Here is a 25,394-nt window from a genome sequence, read left to right on the forward strand (position 1 = left end):
GGAATGAAAATGAACTCTCATCTCGCTCCGGTGTCCCTCGGATACCTTTTACCAAACTGCGTGAATTCTGCTGAGCATCGAAGTTTCCACTTTTCCCTGAAGGAAGTCACTCTAACGACACAGTCACAGTAGAAAAGAAAAAAAGAAAAAAAAAAGGAGTTGAATGTGGGTGAATAGCCCACTTAAAAATGGTCAAGAAGTTGGATTAAATTAAATAGACTCCTTTTTACTTTTTTAGAATGAATGAATAGAAGGAAATCTGTCTTGAAGAGGCTAAATCTTTCACACTTAAATGATATTCGCTTCCATCGGTTCATACGAGTTCAACACACGCACGCACGCACGCACGCACGCACGCACGCACGCACGCACGCACGCACGCACGCACGCACGCACGCACGCACGCACGCACGCACGCACGCACGCACGCGCAAAGTCTGTATTTTATTCGAAATTCAATGACATGACAGCCGGGATACCATGTCAGGTCTGTACACGCCGCAACATCCGCCGTTGTCGTGTGGTATGCAGTCGTCATGGCAACAGTAGATGTGTCAAAAGCAGCGGCGGAACTTGAGAACAGTGAGCAGCAGCGTCGTGGGGGTAATGGGCCGTTGGGGAGTTGAATGATGCACCTCGAAAGAAAGTGTCTTTTACGCATTTCATCCTTCTCAAGAGCCTTCGGAATGTCCCTCGTCTTCTTCGTCTCGTTTTGCCGGTTCTACACGCGGTCCCGTGCCTGTTGTGGATATTCCTCCAAGTAAAATATGCACCGAAAACATGCTTTTCAGAGACGTTTCGCAATTCCACGGCGATGTTTGGATACCACAGAAACGGTAGGAACGCTGTAAACAATGTAGTTTGCATGGCACAAGTTGGTGAAAAAGTTCTGTTTCGACAGAGACCGATTGTTTTCCCGTTTCTATGGGGACTAAGTTTTTGAAAAGTTGCGTTATTCCACGGAGCGCTGTCAAAAAGTTGCATTCTCACGTTTCCACGGTTATGGAGTCAGATTTCCCCCCCATTTCCATGCAGACAGAGCGTTTTCAAAAAGTTACGTTTTCCCTATTTCCACAGAGTTGGAACGTTTACGAAAAGATGCCTTTCCCCCCCCCCCATTTCATTGGAGAGGCAGCGTTTATGAAAAGTTCAGTTGTCCCGGTTTCCACAGAGACAAAGTAGCAGCGATTTCAAAAAGTTGCATGTCCCCTATTCCCACAGGGATAGAGTCGGAGCGTTAACAAAAGGTTCAATTTCTACGGAGATGGAGCCAGAGCACTTTCAAAAAGTCGCCTTTCCCACCAATTCCATGGAGATGGAGTCGGAGCATTTTGGAAAAGTTGAATTTTCCCAATTTCCATGGAGCTGACGCATTTTAAAAAAAAGTTGTGCTTGACCCCCGTTACTACGTAGTCAGAGCCTTTTCAAAACGTTCCACCTTGGCAGCCATCTTCCAAAACTTGAGCTCTGTGTTTTCACTTGAAATCATTGCCGCGTAAATTAGCGATACGTTATGGTCGACACAGTGCTGCGAGAACTCGTAGACGTACGTTGTTCTTTTCACCTGAAGGGGGCGTTGCATTGACAGCAGCCTTGCTCTAATCTCTGCGCGCTCACCTTGCTCTGACCTTGCAGAACACTGAGGAAGAAACAGGCAAAAACCGTCAGATTGCGGCTGGGAAGTGATTTCAAACATGCTCTTCAACACACACACACACACACACACACACACACACACACACACACACACACACACACACACACACACACACACACACACACACACACACACACACACACACACACACACACACACACACACACACACACAAGAGACACACACACATCGCCCCTCGTCTTCGTTACAAGCTACAGCGGCGACAGCTGCAAAGATCTGACACAAAAGATCCGCTATCTGAGAGACGTGCGGGAGCCAAGGTTTTGGGGGGGGGGGTGGGGGATCGGTGGATTAGAGGCCGGCTATCTCCCTCGCCCAGGGCCCTGTGAAATCCAGGAGGCAGTCGGCACGAGTCGCTGAGCTCAGAAGCCGCGAGGCGGCTCCGCCCACAAACCCCCGGCGCCAATCCTCGCCGCGGATCGACTCAATCTACAACCCCATGCTCCAGCGGTAAGACCTTGATGGGTCAAAGGTCGGCGTATCCTCCCCACCCTGCTACGGGGCAGAGCGCATTGTGTTCACCCCCGCTGGGACCAACACCCCCCACCACCACCACCACCACCACCACCGGTAACCATGGCAACCTTTGAACTCTGCAGCAAGAAGGAGGTGAGGGATGAGAGCGAGGGTTTGTAGCCTTAATGGCGTCCTGTCTGGTTGAATTAAGTCCATTTTTTCGTTTTGAACTTTTTGATATTGTTTATTCCCGAGCGACGACGCCGGGACAAGGGGAGGGTCGGAACATCGGAAGCCAACATACAAACCTAAACGGTGGCAAGTTTCAAAATCTCTCTCATGGTGTGTTCACATTCCCGTTTGGACCGGAGCTTGTTTGGGCGATGTGAAATCTCCCACGACCTCTGAACGGGAGCTAACAAGAGATCTCTGGTCCTCGTGAAATGCTAGGTTGCAAATGAAGGACGTGACGTAGCGTGCAATGCATTCTGGGTAGTAAAACTGACGAAGCGAACCGCGCGATTCAGAAGAAGCAGGCACAGAAAGAAAAAATTGGGAAAATATGTTGCGGGTGAGGAAGAAGTAGTGAGGAAGACTAGATATCGCGGTTGTTCGTGGCTACCAATTAGCTACGAGCTAACTAGCCTAGCCACCATGGGTTATAGAGGCAGAACTTCCACTTTCGGTCCGGACCAATCAATGAGCCGTGTTTCTTCTTTACTTCCTCTCTGGTCAGTGTTTGTTTGGGGGGACAGCGCCCCCAAACCGGCAGATGCTGTAATTGCGTGAGATTTTCCAAACGGTTTGATCCGATCTTCTCTCAAGTGAATGTGAACGACAACCGAACCAAATCTGAACCGGTACGCTTTACCGCCGCTACCCGAACGACGACTCATCGCCTCCCGCGGAGCCCTGAATGAACGGAAGAAGACCGCCCGGCTCGTTTTGTGCTTCTGGGTTCCTCCGTCAGGCTGGAGGAGCAACAAAGGGATTCTTAAAATTGACGCCTCTCTCTACGCGTATGTTCACGTCGATACCCGTTCAAAAACCTTATTATTAATTCAAACGGTTTTTAAGCATCCTGGACCGTTACGACTGAAATCCGATGTGGTCGATCAGCCCGCCGCTAATTAGCGACGGATCTATACTCAAGTGTTGACACTTCCAATACCAAATGTGTCCGTCCATTGGTCGATTCGCGTGTTAAAGGATCAATATTTACATTCTAATTACTCGACGGTTCCAGAGAAACCTGCATTTCTTTTCATGAAAAGTGAGATAAAGACTGATTCTTGGTTCTACTGACTGTCTCTGTAAACGCAAATATACCAACACACACACATGACAAAAAATATTTTACTTTTTGAAAATAGATCCAAAGGTGGAACTTTTTGAATGCGCCAATTTCGTTTCCATGAAAACGAATAGTAATTTATCTTTTGGTAAACATTCTCTTTTTACATCTACAGTGTAGATGGAAGAAAACGCAACCTTTTGAAAATGCTCTGTCTCCATGGAAAAGGCTGAAAATACTCCAACTCGAACACCGTGAAAAAAACACAACTTTCTGAAAACGCTCAGACACTATCTCAATGGACACAAGAAAAAACACAACTTTTTGAAAATGCTCTGATGCCGTGTCTGTGGAAACGTGAAAACTCAACTTTTTGAAAGCGCTCAAAGTCAGTCTCCGTGTAGATGGAAAAAAACGCAACTTTTTGAAAATGCTCCAAGTCCGCAGAAAGAAAGGGAAAACACAACTTTTCGAAAAGGAAACTCTTCTGAAACAAAACCGCAAAAGCGATGCATTTTCACTCGAAACAATTTTGTAACTTTTCTTTTAAAATTTCTTTATTTAAAATCATGCCGTTGAAGGTCTCTGGTGCCCCCGCGAGAGAAGAAAACATTTCAAAAACGTGTAGAGCATATTTTTTTTGTAAAAAAAACATCAAAAATGCTCTTAGTGAAATATGTTAGAGGATGTTTCTTCATCTGCATCTCGTAGCAGCTGCATTCAGACTCTACGGTGATGTTATGTCCCCAATATGTCAAGCAAAAAAAAGCAGGGGATGGAAAAGCCTTGCGGGGAGGGGGGGGGGGGGGGGGGTCGACACCTTGACGGATCGATTGGGATCGGCCAATACGAGACGTCGCCTCCGGCCCAGATTAAGCGAGCAGGTTCCGGGTCAGCACAATCTCCAGGTGTTCGATAACTCCCTCCCGCCTCGTGCCACACGGCTTGATACCTCCAGTATTTTAATCCGCGGAAGCCTTCGGATTCCAGAACCTGTGCTGCCGTGATAGAGGGAGGCCTGGTATCCATGGCAACCGCATCCAGGTGTTTTCATATGCGGTTCAGGTAATTCAGCACGCGATGTAAGGTCACTGCTATTCAAATCGGCTCCTCTGTATTCACGCGCCGCCTGGGCGCTGGATGGCGGCGGCGGCGGCGGGCCCGCCATGATCTCTCTCCCACAATGCCGTGCAGGCGTGAGTGGCAGGTCTGATATTTTCTTTTATTTCCTTTATTTATTTATTTATTTTTTTGATTGAGCGCCCCGTTTTAAAATTCGACAGCGATGTTGACAGAATACATCAGCTGCGAGGAGACGTGCCTGGCGCAGAGGTGCACTTGTTTTACACACACACACACACACACACACACACACACACACACACACACACACACACACACACACACACACACACACACACACACACACACACACACACACACACACACAGCCCCAGGCCGTGATCCGGATGGGGGTCATGAGTCTTCATACAACCACATGATTAAAAAGAAAAACACATACACACACACACACACACACACACACACACACACACACGCACACACACACACACACCCACACACATACAAATGGCGGAGGAAGCAGGGTTTGCTGTCGACGGCGTTTCGGAGCCTCGCGTTAAGCCAGGAGCTCTGACAGCCGGGTTTAAGGAGCGAAGGATTGAAGTCAGGTCTCCACTTCATACTCCCAAGATTAATCTCCCATCCACCTCCTCCTCCTCCTCTTCCTCCTCCTCCGACTACTACTACACCAGGATTCGGCAACCTCTATGACCAAAAGAGCCATTTTTATTTGCAATTTTCCACCAAATAAAATGAGTCTGGAACCGCAAAACTTGTTAATTATCCGGAAGAAAAAAAAAACCAACATTTGCATGTTGCATTCATGGCTTCAATTTAAGAAGACTTTTCATTTTGAGCTTTTGTGACCATTTTTAGCGATTTTTTTCCCCCCTTCATGAAGTGTCATAGCTGCTATTTAGATATACTGTACTGCATTTTAAGGCTGTTGTAACCATAAATAGAAATGATATAAAAATAATCCAATTATTAATCACAGATACTTTTCATGGACGAGCATGTTTTTTTCTCTTTTCGACATTTTTTAAATTTTTTCTGCCGGAAAAAAACAAAGATAAACTATATTTAAGAATCTTTTGAAAAAAATTTCAGTGTAAAGTTGGAAAATGTGTTTTGATAAAATATATGTTATCCTTAAACCGTTGTCTACTGTAACTGTGTCTTTTGCACTTTTGAAGTGGAACCACGAAAACGATGTAGTTCGCATGCCGAGCCACTAGTTGGCACTATTGGTTGTTTTTGTCATGAAACCACACACACACAGAGAATAATGCGTTCTAAACGTTAACAATGGCGAGCAGCTATGATGTGGAGTCGCAGCACTACCCCGTTTCCATGGAGACTTGTTTATACTCCGTTTACCATTTGCAGTATAGAAGTACTCCATCATTTCACAGTATTCTGCCCAAGCGTGCACTTTTGATTTAAATGTTAGGAGGGATCCGATTGTTGCCGTCTCACCTGCATGCGTCTTCCTCCGTTCCTTCGTTCACCTGCATGAGTCCAATCATCCAATCAGGTGATGGATCCTTCCAGAGAGCAGAGAAATCCAAAATATTTCTCCAGATTATCCTCGTCGCCGACATAACTGCGTCTCTAAGATGCAGGACAAATGTCTTGCTCTGCTTTTTTTTTTTAACGGGCACATGTCTGCGCCACAGTGCGAGAGAGGGTCACATGACAGGACCTTTCTGTCTATAGACTTCCTGCCAGGGAACCCACACCTGGAGCCTAGAGCGCCCTCTACCTACTACCACGGGACTCAGGTTACTACAGCTGCCCCCCCCCCACCCCCTTATTTCCACTGAGCTTTTTCTAAAAGTTGCGTATTCCTAGGTTTTCACGGACACAGAGTTGGAGCGTTTTCTAAAAGTCGCGTTGTCCCGGTTTCCATCGAGACGGACTCTAAGCTCTTTCTAAAAGTTGCACTTTCCTCATATCTATGGCGACAGGGTCGGAGCATTTTCTAAAAATTGCATTTTTATTCTTTGTTTCCATGGAGAAAGTGATTTTTCAAAAAAGAAAATTGAACTATCCCCATTTCCATGGAGACAAGTCGAGCAGTTTTTTTTTTTTAAAAAGTTCTGCTTTGCTGATTTCAATGGAGATGGAGTTGGACCTTTTTTTTTTTTTTTTAAAGTTGCATTCTCTCTTGTTTTCACGGCGTCTGACCGTTTTCAAAAAGTTCCTTTTTCCTCGTTTCCATGGAGACGTAGCATTCTCGGTGACTCTTTAGCACCGCTGTCATGTAAACCGACGGCAGAAACGCAACGGAAGGTTTTTCACTTGAAAACTGAGGCAGGTGCCAAATTCCAAATGAGGCTTTTCACATCCTAAAACGAACATAATGAATGCAAATGATGGTCAATTACATTTTTTTTTTTTTTGGTGCAATTAAAGATTACAGCTACTCAGCGATTCCCCAATCGTTGACATGAAGAGAAAAGATGAAGAATTGACTAAATATGCACAGCAGGTGGACAAATTGTGGGCTGCAAACGATCTGATTGCGGCCGGCGGTCATTATTCTAAAGTTCTAAACGGAGACTCGAGGGCTGTCGCGACGAATATATTTCTCATATTAGTTGAATTCAAGTCGGGTTAAATCCCAGTTTGGGCGAAGATGTTCGTGTGTATTCAGAGGCCTCTGCAGTGACCTTGCAAATAGCGATGATAGCCAGAAATTGGCCCGAGGCCTCGCGCCCCCCCCCGTAGGACTTTTGACCAGCTGCCACGGCTTTGAACCGGTTTCCAAGCCGCCCTCGCCGCGCCGGAGCGACAGGCCTAACGAGTACGTTTTATGGCCGGGGAGAAGCAAATGTAATCACGGGAGCTGTTAGATACAGCAATAACTAATGCTCATCCCAACTGGGGTTTTTTTTTTTTTGTTGTTGTTATTAGAGTCACCATGTGGTTTTAAGTGCCTCTTCCACAGCTCATACTAATCTGATTCATGGGAAAAGTGATCATATGAGGGAGCAATTAAAAAAAAAAAAACCCTGAACATAACACAGCAGGGCGTCATGGGGGGAATAAAGAAGGGCGATGCTGCCACCGTGTGTACAAGAGGAGTAACACACTCCAGTTGAAAATAAACATTATTCCACCAATGTTTCTGTAAATTATTAGAAAGTTGAATAAATTCCAATAGATTATTATTATTATTATTATTATTATTATTATTATTATTATTATTATTATTATTACTGTGCGTTCAGGTGCTGGGAAATCGATGGGAAATCCCCATTTCCTAGTTGGAAATGTTCCAATAATCTCAATATCATGAACATCTGCTAATAAATATGTATTTCTCACACAGATAAGCCCCAAAAAAATGGTGTTATAATGTTTTAAAAGTTAAAATTAGTTACTATTAATATTATTATTGACGATACTTGTCAGAAAATAATGTATACTTTACTTGGAAACGAGGGAAGTGGAATAAACAGGTTGCTCTTTCACTAAGTTCATCATTATTGTTGTTATTTTGCATGACGCACTAATGCTTTACACACGTCACACATAACATTTACCTTTATGCTTATAGGCATGAATGAAAAAAAAAGTCAAATAGAAAAAGTATAATAGACACACAAATAACAAAAAAATGCAAGTGACATATTTACATGCATTTATTGTAATATATTATCTTTAAGTGTGGCTAAAGGGTGTTGTGATGATGGATGATTATTACAGATAAACATTGCAGATTGAAAGATTTGCAGAAGATCTTGCTGTTTTTTTTAAAAAATGATAATCTGTATGAAGGGAAAATAAATAGTAATCATATTGATCATATTCGATAAAAATTTTATAGATATATTTTAAATTTGATTTCAATTCATTTTATTTTAATATGTTCTCAAAATTTCATTTTAAGTTATCTTTATTTCATTTTATGGATTTTAATTTATTCATAAACTATATATTTTACTTTATTCTATTTCATTTTTATTTATTTTTTTCACTTTCATATATCATATTTATTGAATAATTGATTGATTTATTGGCTATTCGTTATATAACTCCACGCATGCTCAGACGATCTCAACCGTCTCTCCTCACTTCGTGATTTTCCGTCACTCCCCCCCGGGCTGCCCTCGGCAGTACTCGGCTCTCTCCGCCTGCACTCGGCTGCTCTCGGCAGCCCCAGATCCCTCGCTGTCGTCGTCTCCCTCGTCCTCCTCTCCGTGTTGTTGTTCTCGGTGACGCGGCGGAGGTGTAGCCTGACGCGGTCTCTTACGTGTCGGTCTGAATAAAAGTGGAGCTCCGTAGACCCGGGAGTGACGAAGCGAGTCTGTGTTGGTAAGAGGATACGCGTCCGGTGTTTGCTAAACAGATAGATGGCCGCCCGGAGAGCCCGCTTGCGCCAAATCTCCGCACAGAGCCGACAAAGAGATCATGGCGGCGGTTTGCAGAGGCTCACAAAATGAGTCAGTCTGTGCGAGGCTGCATGGAGGTATTACTGTGGGAGTGGGCTTGGTTCTCTCTAAATAAACTGTCTGGGGATGAGTAGCGGAGGCAGCTGGCTTCGTGCTGCGGGATTTAATTTGGCGTCGGGGGCCGAAAGAGCGAGATAAAGTTGGCGAAAGTAAAGAAAAGTGGTTTTCCCTCCATCTGTAGCTGCTAGCATCCTAACGGTGTCAATCACTGCGGAGTCACGCTGCACTTTCTCTGTTCAACACGCGCCCGCGACACAACGACACATGAATCCGATTTAATGCAAGTGGTTGGGACGTAGTTGGTCAAACTCCGGCGGGGTTTTTGCGCAATTACTCGGGAATTCCGGTTAGCATGTTAGCATGCTAACGCAGCCCATTCTACTGGACGCGCCGTGCTAGCTGTTAGCATTCCCCTGATTTGTACACACAGGGTGCAGGATCTGGTGGAGCACATCCACTTGTTGTAAGCGTCACGAGCCGGGATCTGATATGATATGTGCCTGCGAGCGGTGGGAAGCCAAGCCACACCCTCCTCCATTGACTTGAGAACGTTTGTGTGCAGATTCTCAATGACCATGGAGGCTGGAGCAGACGCACAGCAGGGTGGAGAGACAGCTGTTTCCGAGTCTGAGGCCCAGCACATCACCCTGACACAGGTAATTCAGAGTGATGGGAACTGTTGGGAGTCTCTGGCACCGACGGGTACTTTTGAACCTGAGCCGAATGAAAATCACTTGCGGGGTTCCACAAGGCTCCATCCTCGGGGCCCCTTTTATTGAACATCTCCATCAGAAGGAATGCAGAGAGCAAAATGTGTAATATATGAACTTTCAGCGCCTGAATGTCAAGAAATGATCTGTCTCATCTGGCACATTTTCACCTCAAGTCCATAACTGGTTTAAAATTGACTTATGAGTCTGTGTCAATAGGTAATTATGAACCTGCGCTTATGAAAATCACTTCTGGAGTTCCACAAGGCTCCATCCCTGGGCCTCTTTTATTTAACATCCACGTCAAAAGGACGCAGAGAGCAAAATGTGTAAAAATCTATGTGCTTTCATGGCCTGAATATCAATAAATATTTTGTGTAATCTGGCACATTTTCACCGTTAAGCCGACACTGTTCAGCAACTTTAGCCCACAATCTTTTCTAAAGGTGTTTAAACTGCGCTAGTATTATTTGAATTGTACTTACTAGTTCTGTGTCATGAGCTAATTCTGAATCTAAGAAAATCTCCTGTGGGGTTCCTCAAGGCTCCATCCTCGGGCCTCTTTTATTTATACCTGCTCCTGCCTATGAGGCAAGGCCAAGGCACAAAGATTTTTTTTTATATATATTTTTTTTGGGTGTAGCTCGTCCCCACCGTTGGGAGCACATACACAAAATAGCACCTCGAAATGTGTGGAAAATTCAGAAATGGTGTGCTATAAGTTTTGTTAATGATACGGCGAACCATTTCCGGAAAAAAACTGCAAAAGATTTCCCATGCAATGAGGGTGGGAGAGGCATCACCTCACTAAAAGGTTGTGACGGGTCCTCGCTACGTGTTGGTTGCAGGCGTCCATCGCGGCAGGACAGGTGTCATCCAGCAGTCCCACGGTCACTTTAGTCCAGCTCCCGAACGGGCAGACGGTGCAGGTGCACGGCGTGATCCAGGCGGCTCAGCCGTCCGTCATCCAGTCGCCGCAGGTCCAGACGGTACAGGTGAGACGTCGCGCTGACTTTTCCCCCTGCGAGTCGAAAACCGGCAACGTCTTGTAAACGCGCGGCGCGATACTTTCCTTCCAGATCTCGACGATTGCCGAGAGCGAAGACTCCCAGGAATCGGTGGACAGCGTGACGGATTCTCAGAAACGGAGGGAGATTCTGTCCAGACGACCTTCGTACAGGTCTGCACATATTCTTCACGCCGTCTTTCTCTCGTTTTGTAACTTGTAACTAATTGTATTTTTTGCCTCCCTCTGCAGGAGGATCCTCAACGATTTGTCGTCGGACGCGCCGGCGGTGCCGCGGATCGAAGAGGAGAAGTCTGAAGACGATGCCCCGGCAATCACGACAGTCACCATGCCGACGCCAATCTACCAGACCAGCAGCGGGCAGTACAGTGAGCACGCGTCGTGTTTTCTGAACGATAACGTACTTGTGTTAGCTTTAGCGTTGGCTCGAGCATTAACATTACGATAAATAGTTGCTTTTGTCACCAGTGAAGAGCAACATTTGTACAACTTTTAAAAATTTGCTCTAGTATCATTTAGCATGAGCTCGAGCATTATCAATTTGTTTTAGCATTAGTGCCAGCACTGTCATTTAGCATTAACTCAAGCATTGTCATTTAGCATTTGCTCGAGTGTTATCTCTAGGATTATAGTTTGTTTTAGCATTAGTTGTAGCGCTCATTTAGCATTAGCTCGAGCATTGGCATTTAACATTACCTCAAGCGTGGTCATGTAGCATTAGCTCGAGCATTGGCATTTGGTTTTAGCATTACCTTTAGCATTACTACTTGCTTAAACATTTGAAGGTGTCACCAGTGAAGCGGTCGGGTTTGTCCAGCCCCGTAGTAAATTTTGACGGTGAAAGTTTACGAAAGTGAAGGAAACCTGTTGACACCGACGCGCTGTGCTAAAACCCGGACCTCGTCTTTCAGTCGCCATCACGCAGGGCGGCGCCATCCAGCTGGCCAATAACGGCACAGACGGCCTGCAGACGCTCACCATGGCCAACGCGGGGGGGGGCCAGTCGGGCGCCACCATCCTGCAGTACGCTCAGACCAGCGATGGCCAGCAGATCCTCGTGCCCAGCAACCAGGTGGTCGTACAAGGTGGGATGAAAGTCTGACTCATTGTCCAGAGACGCCGTTTACATGACAACATTTCAAGTGAAAAGGAATCGCTTTAGAAAAGTTTCGCATTTCTACGGCAACGCTTTGAAGACAATGTCTGTTTCTGTAGAAATGACAGAAAAGCTGAAAATGTCGTTGGTATGTTGGGTAACTAGTTGAAGTATTTACTACGGCCGTGGTCCACCTCCACAGTAGCAGCGTTTCTGAAAAGTCGGGTTTTCTCCTGTTTCCATGGAGATGGAACATTTGTTTTCAAAAATATGCTTTTCCCCCCATTTCCATTGAGACGGAGCGTTTTTAAAAAGTTGCATGGTCTGTGGCTCCAACCGTACTTATGTAAACAAACATCTTAAATTACAAAAGCTTAGCGTTGTTGTGTAAACGTGGCTGACATTATCATCTCTCTAAATTAAAACAAAAATACTAACATGAACGTTTGCCGGCCAGCCGCCTCCGGTGACGTCCAGGCCTATCAGATCCGCACCGCCCCCACCAGCACCATCACCCCCGGCGTCGTCATGACGACCTCGCCCGCGTTGGGCGCGACGGGCGGCACCGAGGAGGTCACGCGCAAAAGGGAGGTTCGGCTGATGAAGAACAGGTAACATTCTGTCTTGCTTTTTTTTCTTTTTTAAATGTGAAGCAACTTTTTTTAACCCCCCCCCCCCCCCCCCCGTTTTGTCGCAGGGAGGCGGCGCGCGAGTGCCGCAGGAAGAAGAAGGAGTACGTGAAGTGTCTGGAGAACCGCGTGGCCGTGCTGGAGAACCAGAACAAAACCCTCATCGAGGAACTCAAAGCCCTCAAAGACTTGTACTGCCACAAATCGGAGTAGAGGGCGTCGGCTTCCTGTCCCCCTCCCGTGTACAGAGACTCGACACAGAGCCATGCATCGGATGCCACGCCCCCTGCCGCAACCTAGACCACGCCCCCTTTTCTACTCTTTTTGCTTTCTTTTATAAAAAAAAAACAAAAAACAAAAACTGAGTGCGTAAATGGAAGAAAACCACTTTGGTTTAAAAAAAAAAAAAAAAGCGGGAAGAGTTGTTCCGGTGGGCGTCGTCACCAGCAAGCCCCGCCCACACATGGATTTCCCCGACGCTAACACCTGTTACTCATGAAATTGTAAATGAGCTTTTTAATCTTTGAAGCTGTGTTTTTCTGGGTTATGTATTAGTATGACGCTTCCAATATTGCCAACTTCTTTTCTCATTACCTTGCCTTTATGGAAGTTTTTTTTTTTTTGTTCTTGAACCTAAAAAAAAAAAGTCCCGGGGGGGGAAAAAAAATACTTAGAAATATTAAGTGAGACGTTTTAACGTTTTTATTTGGTCCATTTCTTTTATTCAGATTCAATCGGAAGCCAGAAACACGAGCCTTGCCTCGTACGCCAACGCCCCCTCCCCCCCCCTGGAAAAAAACCTCGTAAATAGGAAATCGGCATGCGCACTTTTCCTTGCATTTACAATCCTGCTTCATTTCACGACCGCAAAGCATGAATTAACTGGATCTCTTTTCCACCATATTGTATTCTGTATAGTCTATGCTCTTTTTTTCTTTTTTTAAATGTTAAAATTTTTTTTGTATTCACGATTTCTAAACGTCAGCACCGACTTGTATAAAAACTGCATCCTGTTTAGAGCTATTGAGGATATTTACATTTTTGGCAGCTGTTGAAAATAATAAATGTGTTTCTGGTAAAAAAAACAAAACAAACAAAAAAAAAAAAACAATTGTAGGAAATCGGAATGTTACAAATCCTCCCGACGTAGTTTTTGAGCTTTGTAGATATAAATGTCCCGCTCTTTGTCGTAGTGAACCTCCTCGACGGTGAAAGTCTTCGCCAGCATGCTGAGAAAGTTGGTATCCCGCTCGTAGCGGATCTTGCACGCCAGCAGGACGGCGGCGCTCTCCGAGGCGAGGTGGTCCAGGGTTTGCAGGAGGAGGGGGAAGGTGTCTTCTAGGTACACGATGTCCGCCCCGAGGACCACGTCGTAGCCTCCGGACGAGTAGCGGTCCAGGTCGTCGCCCCAGCTCAGCTCGGAGACCGAGGCGGACCCGAGGGAATCCGCAGGAAGGTTGGCCTTCACGTTGGCGGCGAGGAGATCCAAAGCGGGAAGCCTGTCGGTGATGGTCACCTGGCCACCTAGGGAAATGAGAATAAAACCATGGCTGCAGCAATGTTTCTTCTAAAACGGAGAAAGGGAATTTTACGGCGAGCTTGACATATGAACATTGTGTTGCTGATTCAGTAGTAATGTTCCACTAAAGAAACATCCATACCACTGCAGCTTGGCTGTTTATGGTTACGTGGATCTGGGAGTCTGATATTTGAAGATAATAAATGTATGAGATAAATTTCAATTCACCACCTCACCATCAGCGCTGCTGGGTTACCCGTCTCCAAAATGTGCGTGCACAAGGTTCAACGTTTGCGTACCGGTACGCAGGGCCAGTTTAGTGCGTTAACAACCTTTATAAATGAGGCCCAAGATCGTGCGTTTCCATTCATTGACTGTGAGGTATACCCACCCAATATGGCCGCCACGATCCCCACCAGTCCAGTACCAGCACCGAGTTCAATCACCTTCTTCCCCTTTAACTCCGCTTTTCCCAGCTCCAGATACATGCACATGACAACTGCCTGGAAAATAGAGTAGAATATTGTGCATTTCAGAGCAATAATGTATGTTTTAATGACCAAAACGGAGCGTTTTTGTTACTTACTGCGTCCCACACAACCGCAGCCACTCCGAGGTTTTTCCAGTCCTGCACTAAGCGGAGCTCATGATTCGCGAAGTTAAACTCCGCCGATGAGTTGTGGAGTTTAGAAAGTGCAGGCAAAGGGTTTTCCACGTAGGGGACGAGAGCCATGCTGGAAAAAAATCCAAGATTTAAAGTCCGCGAGAAGCTATCCAGCCGTCATGCTACACATTCTTCACGCATGCGCTGTGCACCCCGTCTTCTTCTGCGCGTTTCTGTATGTTCACTATCGCCACCTTCTGGAGTTAAGTATAATGCTTTAATAGACTGCAGTACATCATTTATGAATGTAAGCAATACATTTCTTCTATTTATTTTGAGTATTAGTGAAAACAATTATGCGTATTTGTAGCACCACTGTCAACTTATCAATGAGTACGTCCAGCCAATCACATGATAGCTGTGTCAGAACCGACCAATAGGAACGTCTCATTGCATTAAAAGGCGTTTCCGTAATGCTTAGTTCTTAAATAAGGGGGCGCGGCTTCCGGGTGATTTTTTTTTATTTTTTTAAATAAAAGCCGGCATGGACGTTTCATATCAATGAGCAGGTCCAGCCAATCACATAACAGCTGCGTTAAAACGGACTAATAGGAACGTCTGAATTCATCGATGGGCGTTTTCGTAATGAGTAATGAATCGAGCAAGGAGGCGTGGTGTCTGTGTGAGATTTTTTCACTTAAAGCTGGACTGAACGTAGAACTCTACAGTTTCCGGTTTGTTTTCACAGTAAGAAGTAAATGAGCACATTCTGTTGCAATTTCTGTGTATTTACCTTGAGGTTAATCAAATATTAATCCAAATATTAATCATACAGCGGCAATATTTGGTGTCTTTATTTTAATAAGCTCAATTTGGAGACCACCTTCTACGTTTCAGAGCGTGGATTTACTGCAGTGCGTCTTATGTTGAAATCCAAACACCGGAAGTGGAAGCGGATTTGACAACTGCGACGAGATGAGAGCTAACGTCGGCTCCTTATTTCACACAAACTGCCTCTCCGCGTCAGTTTTTACCTTTATAGAGCTTTCTATCCGGTGATTTGGGCCCGTGGGAAGGTAGAAGAGGCCGGGTTCGAGCCGCAGCGGGGATGGACTGATCCGCGGAGGGGCCGGGAATGGATTGAGAAGCTAGCATTAGCCTGCTAGCCATGGAGGGAGGTAGAGGAGTTTGTGACTTTGTCTCATTTGTGTGAATGCTGAAGGCAGTCACACATTAGTGATCCAAAATCGTCATTGTGTGAGTGCTGAAGGCGGCCACGCATTGGTGATCCGAAAATCTTTATTGTGTGAATGCTGAAGGCGGCCACACATTAGTGATCCCACAACCTTCAGCATTCACACTTGCGTTTTTCTTCCGGAAATGCAAACCTCGAGTTCAGACTCTTGGTTTGTCAAGTGAATTGAAACTACTCCACAAAAAATAAAATAAAAAAAGAATGTGACTGAAAGTATACGTCAGCTGTCCTGTTTGTGTACCGCAGATCTACTGTGAAGAAGACGCTCCATCGCTTAAAGAAATAAAAAAATAAAATCCTCACCAGTATGAACTGGACGCCATCAAACTGAGGTTGATTCGAGTGGCTGCAAATCTAAAGAATCTCTCCGGCGATGGGAGGCTCGGTGTCCTGCTGCATCTCCCCGGGAGAGAGTCCCAAGATCCACAGGAGGGGGGAGGTGGAGCTGGAGGACTGTCCCATCACCACCACCGAGGACGTCAGCGAAGACACCGGCACCTACCTGCAGCACATCAGCGACCGGGAACTCCCAGACGGTGTGGATGACTTTTGTGTACAGCGTATATCTAGTGCGGTCTTGTAAATACAAGGGGGAAACGCTCCGGTGTAGGGATTACCGTCAAGTCCCAAGGGCAGGTGTCCACTCGTCATGTCATGAGGACAAATTGTAGGATTTGAAAACCATTGTTGACAAACCGATCGTAAGCTATTGGCAAGTGATCTCCAATGCAGTAAAACACCCTGTCGCCCCATTTACGATGCATAATCAAACAAAAGTTAAGTCATATTACCCCCCCAGAACGCAGTAACGACCGTTATGGGGCTTTTCCACCCCAACGCCAAGGTGTATTGTAACGAAAAATGGCAGAAACTGAATTGAGAAAAGAAATCCAAGATGGTGGACAACCGGGAAGACATTGAAACTCGTCGTATTTTGGCCGTCAAAAACCTGTCCGTGCTACTTTATTGGTGTTTCCAACAGAGCTGGCCCACGAGACCAACCCGTCGGACCACCCCCGAGCTAGTACTCTCTTCCTCAACAAGTCGCAGACGGACGGTCGGTATAACCAAACTCTTAGCCGTGTCGTAATCTGACATTTTTCCTGAGACATAATCCCCTTTTTTTTTTCCGATTTCAGTTCGCGAGAAAAGGAAAAGCAACTACTTGAATCACGTGAGTCGAGCCTGGCGCTCCCTGCGAATTCAAAGTCCTCTCTACCGAATCGGATCTAGGTTTCACGTGGTGTTGTTATTTGTTTTTTTTTGTCCGTCGCAGATGTCTCCGGGACTCCTCTCGAAAAAGTACAGCTCCTGCTCGACGATATTCATCGACGACAGCACCGTCAGCCAACCCAACCTCAAGAGCACCATCAAATGGTACGAGGCCGCTCCGCGGCGGACGTGGCGACTACGACGGTCAAGATTGTAACGTATTGTGTTTGTGTCGATCTCTTCCAGTGTCGCATTGGCCATTTATTATCACATCAAAAACAGGTAGGAAAAGTTTTGGATTGTACTACTGTAGATCTATGAATGTGGAGGAGTCGATGTTTCAGGGCGGTTATTGGCAACTCAATACTTTCCACTTCTGACAAACGGAAATCGAAGCAGTCGAAAACCAGTTTCTTTGCTTGTCGGTCGATAGTCTTTTCTAATTTCCCGATGTTCCCGCAGAGATTCGAACCGCTCGCTCGACATCTTCGACGAGAAGCAGCACCCTCTGACGGTGAGTTGTCCTTACGCCCCCCCCCCTCCCCCCTCACTCGATCGACCCGTCGCAATAACGTCTTTGCGTTGTTTTCCGCCGGCAGCGAGAGAAGGTACCGGACGACTACTCGGTGGTCGACCCCGAACACAAACTCATCTACCGCTTCATCCGGACGCTCTTCAGCTCGGCGCAGCTCACGGCCGAGTGCGCCATCGTCACGCTGGTGAGTTCGGGCAGTCGCCGTCGGAACGCCCCGCTCGACGGGTTGGTTGACGTCGGTTTCGTTGCGCTAGGTCTACCTGGAGAGGCTGTTGACGTACGCAGAGATGGATATCTGTCCCTGTAACTGGAAGCGGATCGTCCTGGGGGCCATTCTCCTGGCGTCTAAAGTCTGGGACGACCAGGCCGTGTGGAACGTGGACTACTGCCAGATCCTCAAAGACATGACGGTGGAGGACATGTGAGTCTTTCTCCTGGACTCCTGACTCAGTCTGATAGAAGTAGGGATGCACCGATACTGCTTTTTGCTTTCTTGCCGATACCGAGTACCGATACTAGTACTCAGATTTCGCTAATTGCCGATACCGAGGATCGATACGAGTACGAACCTTTAGCCATGTGTCTGTACCAAGTTTCAATATCAGTACGAACCTTTCCCTACTTGCCGATACCGAGTACCGACATGAATACTAACCTTTCACTGCTTGCCGATACCAAGTGCCAATATGAGCACTAAGCTTTAGCAACTTGCCGATACCAACGACCGATATGAGAACTGACCTTTGGCTACTTGCTGATACCGATGACCAACACGAGTCCCAACCTAAAGCAATGTGTTGATACCAAGTATCAATACGAGTACTAATCTTTTGCGACTTGCCGATACCTACTGCTGGTACAAGGAATAACCTTTCGCTGCATGCCGATACCGAGGATCGATATGAGTACTCACCTTTCGCGACTTGCCAATAGCGAGGACTGATGTGAGCATAAACTTTTCGCTATTTGCCGATACCAAGTACTAATACGAGTACTCGCATTTAGCTAAGTGCCGATACCAAGTACTAACATTGCGTGTACTCTATTGCATACCTGCGGGGGACATTGCTGATTTTTGACGTTACGTCACGGGTACTCCATGCATTATCGGGCTACCCATACTGGTATCAGTATCGGCGCACACACACACACACACACACACACAAAAAAAAAAATGGCTTCTCTAACTTTTCTCTCAGGAATGAAATGGAGCGTCACTTCCTCGAGCTCCTCCAGTTCAACATCAACGTCCCGGCCAGCGTCTACGCCAAGTATTACTTCGACCTGCGCTCGCTGGCCGACGACAACAACCTCAATTTCCCCCTGGAGCCGCTCAGCAACAAGCGGGCCCAGAAACTGGAGGTACGTGTCCGCCAAAGACCGGAAAACCGCTCCGTTCCGAACTCTTGACTAACTTGCTCGTCTCCCCTCCAGGCCATCTCCAGGCTGTGCGAAGACAGGTACAAGGACCTGAACAAGTCGGCGCTGAGGAGGTCGGTGAGCGCCGACAACCTGGTCGGGGTGAAGAACTCGCACGCCGTGCTGTCCTAAGTCCTCGTCGGGAATTCGCCGACGTCATGCAATCCTCATCACGGAAGTGTCGACGCGCTCACCATAAGAGCATCGCGAAAAACGTGTCTCTGCGTGTCCATCACAAGGAACTTCAGCTATTCGCCTTTTAAAGCATGGTCATGAAAACAGAAAACAAAAAAAAATGTGGCGGACTGTCGTGTTTTACTTTCATTTTAAAGCGGTGGACGTCTACGACGGGGAGGAATCGGCATGTTTGCAAGAGGACCCAACCTCTGTCCTCTTTCTACGGTACTCTTCTCCTAACCCACCCCTCTCGTGTATCCAGGCGGAGGTCAAAGTCACGGAACTACCCTGTGGTGTAGTTCTGCACATGCAAAGAGTAGACTTTGTTTTGCTTACTATGTAGGCCCCTATAGCTGTGAAATGTACTTTATTTAATTCAAATAAATTTGACTCGCTGTTTCAAGTTGAGGCTGCTTAGGTGGAGAAAAACAAAACAAACGTGTCCTGCTCCTTTTATTTTGTTGTTTTGAAGAAGGGAATTTCCATATTGCAGGTGAATCAGTAGATCATTCGGTGCGCGGAGACAGATTTCGGCCACTTGGCTCAAGTGAAAACGCAAAAAGCGTTTTCCAAAAGTGGCGTTTTTCAAAGGAGTGCTTTCAAAAAGTTGTGCCTTAGCCACGTTTCCAAGGACACAAAGTGTTTTGGGTGCTCTGAGTAACTGAAAACATAAGTTCTTGGAAATGGTATCTAAGGTGCAACTTTCACATCTTCGTAGTAACCCGGGGGGGGGGGGGGGGGGGGACTTTTCCAAAAAAGCTTATTCTCTGTTGAAATAGAGAAAGCTGAACTTTTTGAAAACACTCCGACTTTGTCTCCGTGGAAAAGGAAGAAACAGAACTTTTCAAAAACACTCCATTTCATGTAAACGAGGGGAAATGTAACTTTAAAAAAACGCTGTTTCCATTGAAATGGGGGAAAATGCAACTTTTCAATAATGCACTATCTCGATGGAAATGTGAGAAAATGCAACTTTCTCCACGGAAACGGAGTAAAATGCTCCATCTCTTTGGAAACGGGGAAAACACAACTTTTCAAAAGCGCTTCTTCTCCATGGTAACGGGGGGGGGAGCAACTTTCTGAAACCGCCAACTCGTGGCCTCACGTGCTAAGTTCAGCATTTCTATCCATTCATCGAAACATCGTTTTCAAAACGTTTTTCAAACTATTCTGAAAGGACGCGTTTTAACTTGAGTCATTATGAATAATATAATAAATAATAAATAGTGTTTCAGAGTCTCCTTTCATCACATTTAACTCTGCGAAACAACCAAGAAAAACTTTATTCAAGAGGAGCAATATGCATTAAAATCACGAGAAATCTGAGAGTATGTCGACCATGTTGCATCTTTATGCATATTGTCGGACTCCAAAGAGAACAGGTGATGTGTGTTTGTCTAACGAGGAACAGTGTGTCCATGGAAGAGCAACACTCTCTATCGAGCTGGCGGGTGAGCCCCGAAACTCTTTAGCATTTAGCTAGTAGCGCCGCTGGTGTGTGAGCAACTAAACGCTTTACCGTGAAGCATGTAGCATCGCTGGTGCGTGAACTCTGAAACTTATTAGCACGTAGCATCGCTGGTGTGTGAGCCCTGAAAAGTATTAGCATGTAGCATGTAGTGTCGCTGGTGTGTGAACTCTGAAACTTATTAGCATGTAGCATGTAGTGTCGCTGGTGTGTGAACTCTGAAACTTATTAGCATGTAGCACGTAGCATCGCTGGTGCGTGAGCCCTGAAACTTAGTAGCATGTACCATGTAGCATCGCTGGTGTGCGAACTCTGAAACGTATTAGCATGTAGCATGTAGTGTCGCTGGTGTGTGAACTCTGAAACGTATTAGCATGTACCATGTAGCATCGCTGGTGTGCGAACTCTGAAACGTATTAGCATGTAGCATGTAGTGTCGCTGGTGTGTGAACTCTGAAACATATTAGCATGTAGCATGTAGTGTCGCTGGTGTGTGAGCCCTGAAACTTAGTAGCATGTAGCATCGCTGGTGTATGAACTCTGAACTTATTAGCATGTAGCATGTAGTGTGGCTGGTGGATGAACTCTGAAACCTATTAGCACGTCGCATCGCTGGTGTGTGAGGCCTGAAACTTATTAGCACGTAGCATCGCTGGTGTGTGAGCCCTGAAACTTAGTAGCATGTAGCATGTAGCATTGCTGGAGTGCGGGGTCCCCATCCTCTAGTTCAGTGGCGTCTCGCTGCAGACCTGCAGTACCCTCCTTCGGCCACGAGAGTGCAGCACTGCAGCGTGTATAGGCCGAGCCGGTTCCCCCACTGCAGGCAGAGGCTGGGCCGTGTTGTTAATGCGACACATCTCTGTGAACAGACCTCACAGGCTTCACTTCCTCACGGTCGACACGTGACGGGAGATCGACCTGCAGTAAATATCTGCATCGGCGTGCGGTGTCGGTACATGAGGACTGTCGTAATCTGAAATGAAGAGTGTGTGCGCGCGCGTGTCCTGCAGGGATCACAGTGGCAGTGCAGCTTCATTAATCTCCCAAGCGTCATGGGACTTGTCTGAACTGGAGAAAAAAAAAAAAAGAAGGGATGGCGAGAACAAGCACCCCCCCCCCCCCACCCCCCAGAGGGAGTCACTCGCCGTTTACCCTCCACGCGCTCGGGGGGGGGGGGGGGTCACTCTTCATATATCACTCGCTGTTTAAAAAGCGCAATGTCAAAAAAATGAAGAAATAGAAGAAAAAAAGGCCCAATTTGATGGGATATAAAAAAAAAAAAAAGAAAGAAAAGAAATCCTGGTGCTGTTTGTCAATGTATGATAAAAAAAAAAAGAGCGTTATTTGTCCTTAAAATAAAAGATAAACAAACAAATTTAAAAAAGCAAATAGCCATGCTCGTTGTCTGTGCACGATAAAACAACAACAAAACATAAAGCCGCACTGTTTGGCCTTGCATGAAAAAATAAATTCTAAAGGGAGTCGGAGCGTTTTCAAAAAGTTGCGTCCACACGCCCCCCCACCATTCCCACGGGGATGGACCATTTTCAAAAAGTCCAGTTTTTCCTGAGTTCCCACGGCGATGCGGTCGCAGCGGTTCCCTAAAGTTCCATTTCCCCTCGTTCCCACGGAGTCGGTGAGTGTTTTCGAGGAAGATCCACCCTGGGAGCCGTGTTCCGAAAAGCGGCACTTTCGTTGTTGTGTGAACGGACATCCAAAACACCACGGACGTTTTCCATCTTTAAAAAGGTTGTTGTGTTCACACACACACACACACACACACACACACACACACACACACACACACACACACACACACACACACACACACACACACACACACACACACACACACACACACACACACACACGCCCCTGCTGCTGAGCTGGCACAGAATCGGCCGGTTCACCGCTCCTGGTTTGTTTCTCCTCTAATGAGCTTTTGCAGTACGATTTAAATCTTGTTCTGCACCTCTGGCTTCTGGCATCGACTCTATTAAAAAAAAAAAAACCCAACAATACCAGGAACGGCTCGTTACCGTCGGTGTCGGACGAGATGTAAGACAGACGCCAGCCGGGTGCGAAGAGAAAGGCCGAAAAGCAGTTTTTGACATTTAAGGAAGGAAGGAAGGAAGGAAGGATGAATCACTGTGTGGCTGTGATGTTACGCCGGCCAGAACTATTAGAGAGCGTCACGCCTGGCCGAGCGGCGGTGCTGCGCTGGCTGCGGAGAGCCACAATAATGCTCGCCGACACAAAACTGCTTATCTATGTACATGTTTCCATTTCCCCATAAGAAGTGGTTTTATTCTGAAAGCACCGCCACAAATTTTATTATTATTTTTTTTTATACGTTGCCGAGTGTACAGAACGCAATCATGCGGCGGAGGCGCGCGTTTATGACATTACCCCCGGCGCTATTTTTTTTATTAAATTTTTTTAAGAAGAAGAAGGTTATGCTCTCGTTACTGCCGATCGATCACGCGGTGACTGCAGCAGAAAAACGTCCGGCGGCGACCGGCCGGCGAGCAGTCAAGGGCAAACTTTTCGCAAGTGCTCCGAAGAGTCTTAAGACGCTAAATCTGCAACCGACAAATGTCCTGACGGGTTCGTTTCAGGAACGTTTCGCCGAAAACGACGTAGCGAGCATGCCAGGCCATGAGGTGGCGCTGTTGCTTGTTTTCGGAAGGAAATCACACGCACATGCGTACGGACAATTAAACTCTCCAAACGTTTTCAAAAGTTGATGCGGCCGGCGACTGTCGAGGGCCTGTCATTTCAGGCCCGTCGTCGTAACCGCGACGCCGGAGAGATGGAGAAATTTGCGTGTTTGCGGAAAACGTTGATGGCGGAGTTACAGCGCCACCTGTCGTCCTCGCTTTTGTACTACATCCCGGTGTCGCGGTGGGACGGCGGGTGTTTTGGAGCAGGACTGGAAACTGGAAAAGGTATTTTTTGGCCGGTGTTGACGGGACCGTAGGGTTCCCCCCCCCCCCTCGTGTGCGCCGTGATCAGCAGACACATCAGAGCGATGATGACATGCTGAGTCGGACAAAACGGTGTTTAATGGGCTCCGGGCGCAGCTGCCTCCGAGCAAAGGAGAGGGTGGAGGAAACTTTTACAAGGTGCTTTCACGGAGAAAACCCAACATTTCAGCGGGGAAGACACCTGCAGAACCAGAGTCGGAGGTGGACGTATCGCCCGTTGACCTTCATGACGACTCGACCGTCAGAATCCTTCGCCGGAAGGTTTCGCGCGGTCCGATACGTCTTCCGTGAGCCTCCCTCTTCCCGCCGTCCCCTTGCTCTCCCATTCCTCTTTCATGTCTGTATAATCCTCTTTTGTACGACTCGTTCATACACTTTCTTTTTCTTTTTTTTTTTGATCGGGATAATTAGGCTTACGCTTCTCCCTCGGCCGTTTCCGAAGATGGTGGAGAGCGTGTGCGAGGCATTCAAAGGGTTTGAGGGTTTTAGGGTTTAGATAATAAAAAAAATAAAATAAAAAAAAACATGTCTTGGCTTGGTTTCCACGTGATTCCTACCCCTGTGTCTTCCCATCGTCAAAGCCTTGACATATTCCTGTTCTCCGTCCATACCTCCTCCCAGTTTTTTTTTTTTTTTTGGCGTTGTTTCCCTCCCTAAAAAAAGAATAATTCTCAGCCCCCCCCCCCCCCCCCACCGAAGGACTCACAACAGGCATGTTTTTTTTTTGGTTTTTTTTTTTTGCAGTGCAGCACTGCTGAACGCTTCCACCGCGCGGCAGCCGCAGTAACAGTTAACAGGATTAGGCATGGCTTACATAAACATCTCCCATGGCAACGGTGCACCGGCGCCAGGCGAAGGGTGGAATGGGGGTGTGGGGGGTTGGGGGTTGGGGGTGGGTAGGGGAGAGAAAAGAGCCGTCACCGGAAAACCTCATCAGCTGAGTGTCAAGCAAGATGTTCATACGGCCACGTGTTTCCTGTGCGCGGCCAAACGCGTCCAGGCCCTGGGAAATAAGTGAGAAAGTATTTGCAGGACGCGGCGCTTCCTGTACGCCGGCGCACACGACTGTGACGACTTGGCAGTGCATCCCATTGGAAATACCAGGCCTCATTTCCCCCCCCCCCCCCGAGGAAGGAGACATCGCTCACTGTCTCTCATGGCATCGACTCGACCGGAGAGTGGCAGTCGATCTCGCAATACCCCTTTAAAAAAAAAAACGTACTAAATCGTCGTACCAGCGCCAGACGTACACGTTTACCCTTGGAGCTGGAAGGTTGACCGGCGGTCCCAGAACCCGGCTCGATGAATAATAATAATGGTTTGTCGCGTGTCGTAAGCCCAACGGTCAAATTCTGAAAGGAAAACGTCACCCTTGTTTAGTCGAGCTCCGCTCTGCTTATCGGGATCCCCCTGGTGGCCGCGTGAGTAATGACGTGACAGTGTTCTGGCACGGCCCAGTCCATCAGAGAGGAGGTCGGGGTGGATGGATGGAACCCTCGAGATGGCAATCGGCAAGACTTTCAACCTTTTCTGGCATATTAAAGCCGCACTGACTTTTTGGGATTTTTTTCTCTGCGGTTGCCGGGATCGTCTTTCAGTCCCAATAAAGTGATTTGAAGCAACCTTCCCTGACAATCCTCTCGTCGTCGCTCCACCTTCATTTCGTGGCGTTACGACAACGTCCTCTTTCTGTCCTTTCGGCCCTTTTCTCTCTCTCTCTCTCTCTCTCTCCCCCTCCCAGCCTCTCGGGCCGAGATAAGGAGATTTAGGAGGAGAACCGCTCCG

The 25,394-nt window shown here is 46.9% G+C and overlaps 3 protein-coding genes across 6 annotated transcripts; 2 read left to right on the forward strand and 1 right to left on the reverse strand.

The window, feature by feature from the left end:
• Nucleotides 1-556: 556 nt before the first annotated feature.
• LOC308127726 (cyclic AMP-responsive element-binding protein 1-like) lies at nt 557-12,873 on the forward strand. Of its 3 annotated transcripts, none has more exons than XM_080492990.1 (8): nt 557-836; nt 9,534-9,627; nt 10,530-10,676; nt 10,761-10,861; nt 10,940-11,076; nt 11,620-11,793; nt 12,262-12,415; nt 12,502-12,873. In XM_080492990.1, exons 1-8 carry the CDS (start codon nt 781-783, stop codon nt 12,644-12,646), a joined length of 1,008 nt encoding a protein of 335 aa, XP_080349116.1. In that variant the 5' UTR covers nt 557-780; the 3' UTR covers nt 12,647-12,873. The 3 variants fall into 3 exon arrangements, with proteins under 3 accessions (XP_080349116.1, XP_080349117.1, XP_080349118.1); XM_080492991.1 differs by lacking the exon at nt 557-836 and adding an exon at nt 8,645-8,834; XM_080492992.1 differs by lacking the exon at nt 557-836 and adding an exon at nt 8,708-8,988.
• Nucleotides 12,874-12,983: 110 nt separating this feature from the next.
• Nucleotides 12,984-14,941, reverse strand: mettl21a (methyltransferase 21A, HSPA lysine). Its single transcript, XM_080492993.1, has 3 exons — nt 14,539-14,941; nt 14,344-14,455; nt 12,984-13,957 (listed from the first exon to the last, which is right to left on the reverse strand). Exons 1-3 carry the CDS (start codon nt 14,683-14,685, stop codon nt 13,563-13,565), a joined length of 654 nt encoding a protein of 217 aa, XP_080349119.1. The 5' UTR covers nt 14,686-14,941; the 3' UTR covers nt 12,984-13,562.
• A 550-nt stretch (nt 14,942-15,491) lies between these two features.
• LOC308127728 (cyclin-Y-like protein 1) lies at nt 15,492-19,578 on the forward strand. 2 transcript variants are annotated; one of them, XM_080492994.1, is made up of 11 exons: nt 15,492-15,734; nt 16,058-16,347; nt 16,794-16,868; nt 16,951-16,985; nt 17,088-17,188; nt 17,270-17,305; nt 17,486-17,537; nt 17,623-17,742; nt 17,813-17,979; nt 18,758-18,920; nt 18,993-19,578. In XM_080492994.1, exons 2-11 carry the CDS (start codon nt 16,185-16,187, stop codon nt 19,107-19,109), a joined length of 1,029 nt encoding a protein of 342 aa, XP_080349120.1. In that variant the 5' UTR covers nt 15,492-15,734; nt 16,058-16,184; the 3' UTR covers nt 19,110-19,578. The 2 variants fall into 2 exon arrangements, with proteins under 2 accessions (XP_080349120.1, XP_080349121.1); XM_080492995.1 differs by having other exon boundaries at nt 15,492-16,347.
• The last annotated feature ends 5,816 nt before the right edge of the window (nt 19,579-25,394 follow it).

This window comes from Lipophrys pholis (assembly GCF_963383615.2).
Source record: "Lipophrys pholis genome assembly, chromosome: 23".
Taxonomy (NCBI): domain Eukaryota; kingdom Metazoa; phylum Chordata; class Actinopteri; order Blenniiformes; family Blenniidae; genus Lipophrys; species Lipophrys pholis.